General features: G+C 36.6%; 1 protein-coding gene across 1 annotated transcript in view; it reads left to right on the top strand.

Annotated features, from left to right (window-relative positions):
• The first annotated feature begins 6253 nt into the window (after positions 1-6253).
• The window catches only part of LOC126491566 (zinc finger protein 120-like), a 3737-nt gene continuing 976 nt past the window's right edge, over positions 6254-9014 (top strand). Inside the window, exons 1-3 of the mRNA XM_050127317.1 lie at positions 6254-6422; positions 6619-6679; positions 8802-9012. Coding sequence (XP_049983274.1) covers positions 6389-6422; positions 6619-6679; positions 8802-9012 — 306 coding nt within the window. The 5' untranslated portion in view covers positions 6254-6388. The remainder of the gene's footprint in view (positions 6423-6618; positions 6680-8801; positions 9013-9014) is intronic.

Here is a 9014-nt window from a genome sequence, read left to right as displayed (position 1 = left end):
AACGTGTGTTTTTGGAAACACATGTTTGTTATGAAAACTTGATGTTTGTTATGGTGAATATATTGATTTTGTGTTTAAAAGAATCTTCTTATGTATTTTCATCTCTACCTTAATTAGCTTCAGCTGTCAACATGATTTAGATTAGAGTCATGTGAGAGAATATCAATTGAGGCTTTGCCCAGATCAAAATTGCTGCTTACTATGTTTGGGGAAAATTGTGTTGATTGATGATTAATGTGGGAAGTCTCTTCTCTTTCCCTGATGGTGGAGGTTATCACACACTAAGCAAGTGTGACTGAGTGGGGTAAGAAAGCTAGCTGAATCTGAGAGAATGACTGAGCAAGAAAGAAAGCCAGTAAACTTTTTTTCCTTGTGTCTCTTGCATTCAGTTCCTAACTTTAGTTTCTATCCTAACCTTCCACAGTTGTGGGTTGTGATATAGAAATATCAGTCAAACAAGCCTGTTTATTACCTCATACGCTTTTATTTAGAGAATTTAATCACAGCAATAAACAAACATAATTAGGTCAAAATGTGGTACACTCAAAGTGATTTTGTTGCTGGGTAGAATGTGGGAACATAGTCTTTTAATTTATTTATTTATTTAGGTCTTCAACAGGAAAAATATAAGTGGTGTAGAAAGAAATGAAAAGTCAGTTTTGTGGAGAAAAACAACACTCCCATTTATTCTTTCTGCCTTCCCAGCCCTTCTTAATCTTTCCTACCAAGCCATTGACTGTTCATTAGGCCAAACATGTGTTTTAGACCAGCCCAGTATCATATCTTTACAGAATTAAACAAATGCAACATAAAAGAATGCATCACATATTTGCATCATTGAAACAATTGTTTCACAATATAAACAAAAATAACACATCTTAACAATAATATTCCACAACAGCCAGAGTCTTATTTTGATACAGACTAGGTTGCATTTTGATACCCCAAGATATAGAGATGCCTAAACTATAAGACATCTTCTATGGAGAGCTAGCTGAATAGATTGAGTGGAAGTAACCAAAAAGAGAGATGTATGAGAAGATGCAGGGATAGGGCCATCTAAGCCCTTTGAAACTGAAGCCCTGTGCATCTCAGACAGAGGTACAAGATTTGATGTTTGTCCTGCTATGATTCAGTCTTGCCTTGGTTCAGTCTTCTCTCACTATGTCTCCATTTCTCTACTTTGGAGTGTGAATGGTATTCTGTGCCATTGTATGTTGGAAAGATGTACTTGTCTTCTGATTTCTACAAGATGTTACTTACTGTGGGACAATCATCTTGTACCTTGTAAAGATTTGTCACATATTGGTTTAATAAAATGCTGACTGGTCAGTAACCAGGCAGGAAGGATAGGTGGGGTGATCAGAACAGGAGAATTCTGGTAAGAGGAAAGGCTCAGTCTGCAGTCATCACCCAGATGCAGAGGAAACAAGATGAGAATGTCTCAGTGATAAAAGGTACCACATCATGTGGTTAACACAGATAAGGATTATGTACTAATGTAAGATGTAAGAATTAGTTAATAAGAAGCCTGTCCTAATAGGCTAACCAGTTTATAATTAATGTAGACCTCTGTGTGTTTCTTTGGGACTGAATGACTGTGGGGCAAGTCACTGTCATGTGAGCGTCACGAGCATCAGAAGAGACTTTGAACATTTGAACAGTGTAGGGGCTATTGTGGACTATGAGTGACTAAATTAATTTTCCTCAGAAATAACCAGGAGCCTATAGTGAACCAGGTCTGAATGTAATTTATTAAATGAAAAACCTCCCAGATAGGAAGATGTATTTTAATATATGCCTCTTTTTGGTAACTTTCATTTGATTGCTTGTGAAACCATTAGTAGGAGGAGCCTTTCTGGATGAAATTTCTCATTGGGGATGTGATATGATATAGTAAGGATAGCTGCTTGTTTGTTCCCAGCTGCTTGCCCCAAAATAATCACACAGAATCTGTATTAATTAAATCACTGATTGGTCCACTAGCTCTAGCTTCTTATTGAATAACTATTACATTTTAATTTAACCCATTGTTATTAATCTGTGTATTGCTAGATGGCTGTTACTTACCGGGTAATGTTCCCAGCATCTGTGTCTGGCCGGGATACATAACTTCTTAGTTACTCAATCTTTTTTTTTCCCAGCATTCAGTTTAGTTTAACCCCTACCAAAGTTCTGCCCTATAGCTCTCTCTGCTTTAGGCCCAAAATGGTTCCTTTATCAAACAATGATAATCACAGCATGCATAAGGGAATCGTATATCACCTCCTCTTTTCAGTTTAAATGAAAAGAAAGTTTTTAATTTTAACAGTAAAATTACACATAAGAAAACAGGTATTATGCAAGAATTACAGTTACAATACATATTATCTATTTTATCTTTTATCGTAACTAAAGAAAACTAACTACAACTATAAATTCTTCAACTCCATCAAAGACCCCAGAAGGACATAATATTACCTAAATAAACAGGAATTATATTGTAAGCAACTTCCAAATCTCTAGAAATGACAGACATCTTGTTACCTGGACAATTACCAGAAATTCTTCTGCGTTGTTGGGGCATCCAATCTTTAGTCCACAGGCCCATAGTATCCAGCAGGTATTTCCAGGAAGCAGAAAATTTGAAAACCTGTACTGCCTTGCAATGGAAAAGTGCATCAGTTTCTTCTGTGTCCTGCAGAATGTCTGGCAGAGTCTTTCATGAATCAGGAACCCAGAAGAATCATCTCACCTGTAGGCAAGTTCAGCAGTCATTTCTCTGTGGATCCTACACATCCAGTTCATCAAGCAGTCCAGGCAAGAGTAGTTTCTTGCCCAAATGGCTAACAAACTTCATAAGGAGCTTCTTCAATGCCCATCATCCTCTTGCAGTAGGTTGGTGCTGCCAGGAGCAGATGTGTCTCATTGTCATGAAAGTCTTAAGCTCTTAAAACATTTTAAATGTCATATTCTACCAGTTTCTGAAAGATTTGAAGAATCCCTATCTATCTAAAATACATCTCTGTACAGCTAGAAAATCTAACTAACATGAATACAAACTTGACTATTACTATTATAGATGACTTTCTATTTACCTATATTTTAATTATACATTACATTTTAAAATGAGCTGCACATATACAATACCTTAATCAAGAGCAGAAATGCATATAATAAAATTGACCTTAAATTTGTATCAATAAGCCGAGCAGTGGTGGCGCACGCCTTTAATCCCAGCACTCGGGAGGCAGAGGCAGGCAGATCTCTGTGAATTCGAGGCCAGCCTGGTCTACAAGACCTAGTTCCAGGACAGGAACCAAAAAAAGCTATGAAGAAACCCTGTCTCGAAAATTCCCCCCCCCGAAAAAAAAATTTGTATCAATAAACTAAGATCCATACCAATGCAAATTTCTATAGCATATACCCCTTTAATTGTTAAAAAAAACACTTATGAATAGTATTTGGGAATATGGACAAAGTTCTCTCCAAACGGCTTCCTGCTTTTTATTTGGTGAAGTGATTTTTTTAGGGCTGTTCACAGCAACCTTTTGGGCAGTATTGATTCATCAAACCACATTAGTCTGGAAAGATTCCAGAGGTTCTCATCCTCTGTGGACACAAAAGAACAACTTCTTTTCCAAAGCAATAAATCCTTAGACCCAAATTGTGAAGACATACCTTTAAAGCATATATGTTGGTTACTTAACTCCTTTACAGTCAAAAAATTCAAAGAAAACACAATAATATACATAATCTAGACACTCTGTATATAAGACATCTTTACGTGCCTTATTTGTCTTTATTCTATTACTTTGTGATATTTATTTTATTCTATTTACTCCATTAATTTATGACTGTCTGTACTCTGTCTCTTTAAAGACTTCATTTCACTTTTTTATAAACCATTTACTTGTATTTGCTGACATTACAAAGGTGGTTTGGGATCTGACTACATGAGTTCATAGTTCAGCCCTAAAACACTTCCTTGCAATGAGTTTTTTTGAACCTATTTCTTTTTTTTTTAAGATTTATTTATTTATTATGTAGACAGTGTTCTGTTTGCATGTATGCCTGCAGGCCTGAAAAGGGCACCAGATTTCATTACAAGTGGTTGTGAGCCACAATGTGGTTGCTGGGAATTGAACTCAGGACCTCTGGAAAAGCAGTCTTAACCTCTGAGCCATTTCTCCAGCCCCCCATTTACTTGTATTTATAACTATTTTTTCCTTCTCTCTCCCAAGCCTATGTACATTTTTTAAACACACTATGTCTCATTTTGAGGTCTTTTATGTATGAATCTGTCCTATTGTGTATCTGTAATTCTTTACTGTTTAGGAGTGCTTCTTAAAATGCTAAGGACTTCTTATGAACTTAGGCTGTGCCATATGGCCTGCCAGCTTTTTCCACACAGTCCAACATAGCAGAGGCATGTTTGCTGCCTGTGAGAGCCATTTACCTTGCCCCATTTTCAGGAACACAAGGAATCTAAGTTGCAATTAGCAATCTGCTCACAGACCCCATAGCTGGTCTTCCAGAAAGAGTGAGAGTTTGTGCTGGCAATATGACCCAGAATGCTGGCATTTCAAAATGGCGCAGCTTTTTTATTATTGATTTTGTTTTGATTTCTATCTCTAAATCAGGAAAACCTCTCTTAAAGCGCCACAGCATGTCATCAGTAAGCAAAGCCCATCTGGGGAAATAAATGCAGCTAAGCTTCATTTTTTAGTGTCTAGAATTCCTTTTTAAGCTCTCTAAGCTCTCTAAGATCCTATAGCTCTGCTACAGGCCAAAAGTATTTCCTTTATTAACCAACGATAATCACAGCATACAGAGGGGAATCCCACAATATGAGTTTCTATAGCCTCAACCCATTTCCTGTTCTTTGTGCCTATTGTGTTGTGGTTGAAACTAAACAGTCAGCTTTTTTCTTTTGCTGTTATAACTTCCCCACCATTATGAACTCTATCATTAAATCACATAAGATTCAGTAGAATTAACTGCTGTCTAGAGCTAAGGTGGTTTGTTAGCGTACTCTTTTCAGTTTTGTTTGTTTATTTTTGAAGACAAGGTTTCTCTGTGTATCCCTAGCTATCATGAAAGTAGCTCTATATACCATGATGGATCCAAACTCAGACATCCTCTGACTCTGACTTCCAAGTGCTGCAATTAAAGATGGGCCAGCATTCCTGGCTTTTTTGTTTTTATATTGTTGTATGATGGTTTTGTTCCTATCAAGCATGTGCTCTTGTACTGAGCTTCATCCATATCTTGAATTTTAAAATTTTACAGAGTGTGTATCATTATGTTTCTCAGGATGGCATGTATTCATGACATTAATACTGCCTGTTCCTTCTTAGTCATTGGATTGCAGGTGCATCATCTTTTTCCTGCCTGTTTTTGTTTGTCTTGAATTTTTGTTTTAAAAAGAGTGTTTTATCTGTATGCATGGATATGCACCATGTGAGTACCTGGTTTTAAATTGATCAAAATATGGTACTAGAAACACTGAACTTGGAATAATGGATAGTTATGATCCCCCATGAGCCCACCTATATGCAAGACCAGAAGGACTCTGTATGGTTGAACCATCTTTCCTGTTCTGTGTTGATTATTTGTCATCAGCATATTAATTGCTATTGTTTTCATTTGTCCATTTGTAACTTTTTAAACATACTGTGCCTTTTAGTAAAACCTTATTTATATTGCAGTTTAAATTGGGGCACTTCATGTTTCTGGCAGATGAATAAAGAGTTGAAGTAAATGCATAACTTTGTTGAAACTTCATAAAAAGCTATGAGTTATTTCTATCTTTAATGTTTGTTTTTTTATGTGAGACAGGTATTTAATATGTATTTCTAAAATTTCTAGAAGTGATGGTATGACTAGGCTTATATTCAACTCAGACACAGATAGAAAAATACATGCCTCTGCCTTCTGAGTGCAAGGATAAGAGGCATGATTCAACGCATCCAGCTTTTTTCATCTTACTTTTCTTTTTTGTAGTAAGGACATAATCATTCATACAATTTCTATTATCTGAACTCTGTACTGTTGATCTGTTTACATATCTTTTTTTGTTGGTTAGTAGGCATTTCTCTTGCAAGGTGAACCATTCAAAGGGTTCAGATATGACAGAGGTGAACCTCCTATTCAGTTTGCTTCTAAAGTGACTCAGTGATTAAATTATGATGTCTATGTCATGAAATAAGTATGGAGAGCACCAGAATTATATGACTATACTGTCAAAGAAGTACATATTAACAGTGTTGTCAAACTCATGCCTTCTGTTGTACACATGTATGGGATATTTTAGAATGCAGTGACCTATGATGACGTGCATGTCAACTTCACTTTGGAAGAATGGGCTTTGCTGGATCCTTCCCAGAAGAATCTCTACAAAGATGTGATGGGGGAGATCTACAGGAACCTCACTAGTATAGGTAAGACTTAATTATCTTTCATATTTCAAATAAGGAGACAACTGTTCATTGGTTAGTGATACTCTTTTGTAATATTATTGAGATAAAAGAATGGGGTAAATGAATCAGGCATGGTTGTAAGGTTTGCTTCAAATGGAAACTAATCTTTTTTACAATTTTTCATATAACATACATTCTTCTGGCACTATATTTTTAGGATACAGTTGGAAAGATCATAATATTGAAAAACATTGTCAAAGTTCTAGAAGACATGAAAGGTAATTTTCATGTATAACCTGATACAAATGTATCTCTGAAGTATTTGTAATGTATCCTATATGTTATAAAGAAAAGCAACAGTGTAAATAATAAAGTGCATCACTGATTATTAAATTCTCACAAAATCGTATACATTGATTTCAGATAGGTGAACTGCACTTGCAATTCATTCTTTTTTTTTTAACTAAAAAATTTCTGCCTCCTCCCTGCATCCCTTTTCCCTCCCCCTCCTTTCACTCCCCTCCTGTCACTCCCCTCCTTCCACTCCCCTCCCCCTTCCTCTCCAATCTGAAGAGCAGTCAGTGTTCCCTTCCCTGTGAGAAGTTCAATGTCCTCCCCCCTCCATTTAGGTCTAGGAAGTTGAGCATCCAAACAGGCTAGGCTCCCACAAAATCAGTACATGCAGTAGGATCAAAACCCAGTGCCATTGTCCTTGGCTTCTCAGCAGCCCTCATTGTCCATTATGTTCAGAGTTTATCTCATGCTTTTTAGTCCCAATCCAGCTGGCCTTGGAGAGCTCCCATTATATCAGCCCCACTATCTCAGTGGGTAGGTACACCCTTCGCGGTCCTGACTTCCTTGCTCATGCTCTCTCTCCTTCTGCTCCTCATTTGGACCTTGGGAGCTCAGTCCAGTGCTCTAATGTGGGTCTCTGTCTCTATCTCCATCCATTGCCAGATGAAAGTTCTATGGTGATATACAAGATATTCATTAGTATGGCTGTAGGATCAGGCCATTTCAGGCTTTCTCTCCTCAGCTGCCCAAGGACCGAGCTGGGGACATCTCTTTGGACCCCTATAAACCCCTCTAGAGTCAAGACTCTTGCCAACCCTAAAATGGCTCCCTGAATTAAGATATATACTTCCCTGCTCCCATATCCACCCTTCCTTTATCCCAACCATCCCATTCCCCCAAGCTCTCCCCATCCTCCCCTTCTAATTTTTCTATCCCATCTCCCCTTTCCCCCATCCCACACCACCCCCATTTCCCAAAAAGATGAACATGGGATGTACTCACTCATAATTGGTTTCTAGCCATAAATAAAGGACATTGAGCCTACAATTCATAATCCTAGAGAAACTACATAAGTAGGTGACACCAAATGAAAACATAGTTATCCTGCATATTGGAAGTAGACAAGATTACTGGGTAAGTCATTCTTTTAAGAAAGAAGTCAAGGAAACAATGTCTTAATCTATATTACCATTTGATTCATAGTACAATGAGAGCTATACTGTAAAATTGCCAATCCATTTATTTCATATTATTGTTATTATAAAAGATATACCTGTTGAAAATGTGATAAGTATATCTGCAAAACTCTCTATTACACTAATAGTCCATAGAGAGAGTAGTTTAACCCATATACTTGTTAAGTTTAATGAGGGGGCAGTTAGAGTCACGAATCAAGGGGTAACTGTTGTGGAGAGGCCTTAATCCAGATACCACACGTCTATGAGGACAGAAAGTCAAACTGTGAACTCAATATGAAAACCTTATATTTGTTATTCTACCTTTACTAGGTATATCATATGTTACTCTGGACACAAACCACGTGAGCATAGGGATCTGAAAAGGTATAACATAACTCTCTCTCTCCGAATAGACAGAAGAAATGTAGCCAACCCCATGCTGAGTATACTTGTTGATTGTGATGTACAATTATACAAGTAATTGATTTTCTACTCTCATTGTTAATCTATCAATAAGCTCACATTTCAGAAAAGTACCATGAGTACTAGGACTGTGTAAATACTTCTGTTTGTCCTAGTTCATTAGAAAATATAGTATCACACACTGTATTGAAAACTTTATTAATGCAATAAGAGCAGGGAAGCTCTGAGTTTTTTCAGTTCTCTTCAAATACATGATAATTTTCATACAGAAAAAAAAATTCTGTAAAAGGGAACCATGTAAGAAAAGCTGTTATCAGTTATCTTTAAAGATAAAAAGCAAGCTTTAATGAAGGGGGAAAACAAGATTGTTAACATGGTGATAAAACATTAACATATAATTCCTCTTTAAAATAGGACTAAATTGTAAAATTAATTTATACAGATAAAAAAATTAAACAATGTATTAAATGTAGTAATGCTTTCACATGTACCATTATCATTGTAGGCATGAAACAAGTCAAAGTAGAGAGAAAACTTCTGCACATACTCAATGTGTTAAAGCCTTTGCATGTGACAGTCATCTTCACAGGCATGAAAAAGCACATACTAGATTGAAACCCTATGAAGAAAATGAGTGCGGTAAAGCCTTTTCACATCACAGTCCTCTTCAAATGCATACAAGAGCATACACTGGAGAGAAAACCTATGAATGTAATCA

Source organism: Alexandromys fortis, unplaced genomic scaffold, assembly GCF_014885135.2.
Source record: "Alexandromys fortis isolate MF-2015 unplaced genomic scaffold, M_Fortis_MF-2015_v1.1 scaffold_259, whole genome shotgun sequence".
In the NCBI taxonomy this organism is placed as follows: domain Eukaryota; kingdom Metazoa; phylum Chordata; class Mammalia; order Rodentia; family Cricetidae; genus Alexandromys; species Alexandromys fortis.
The sequence above is the reverse complement of the archived record's forward strand: the minus strand, read 5'-3'. Positions and strand labels throughout refer to the sequence as shown.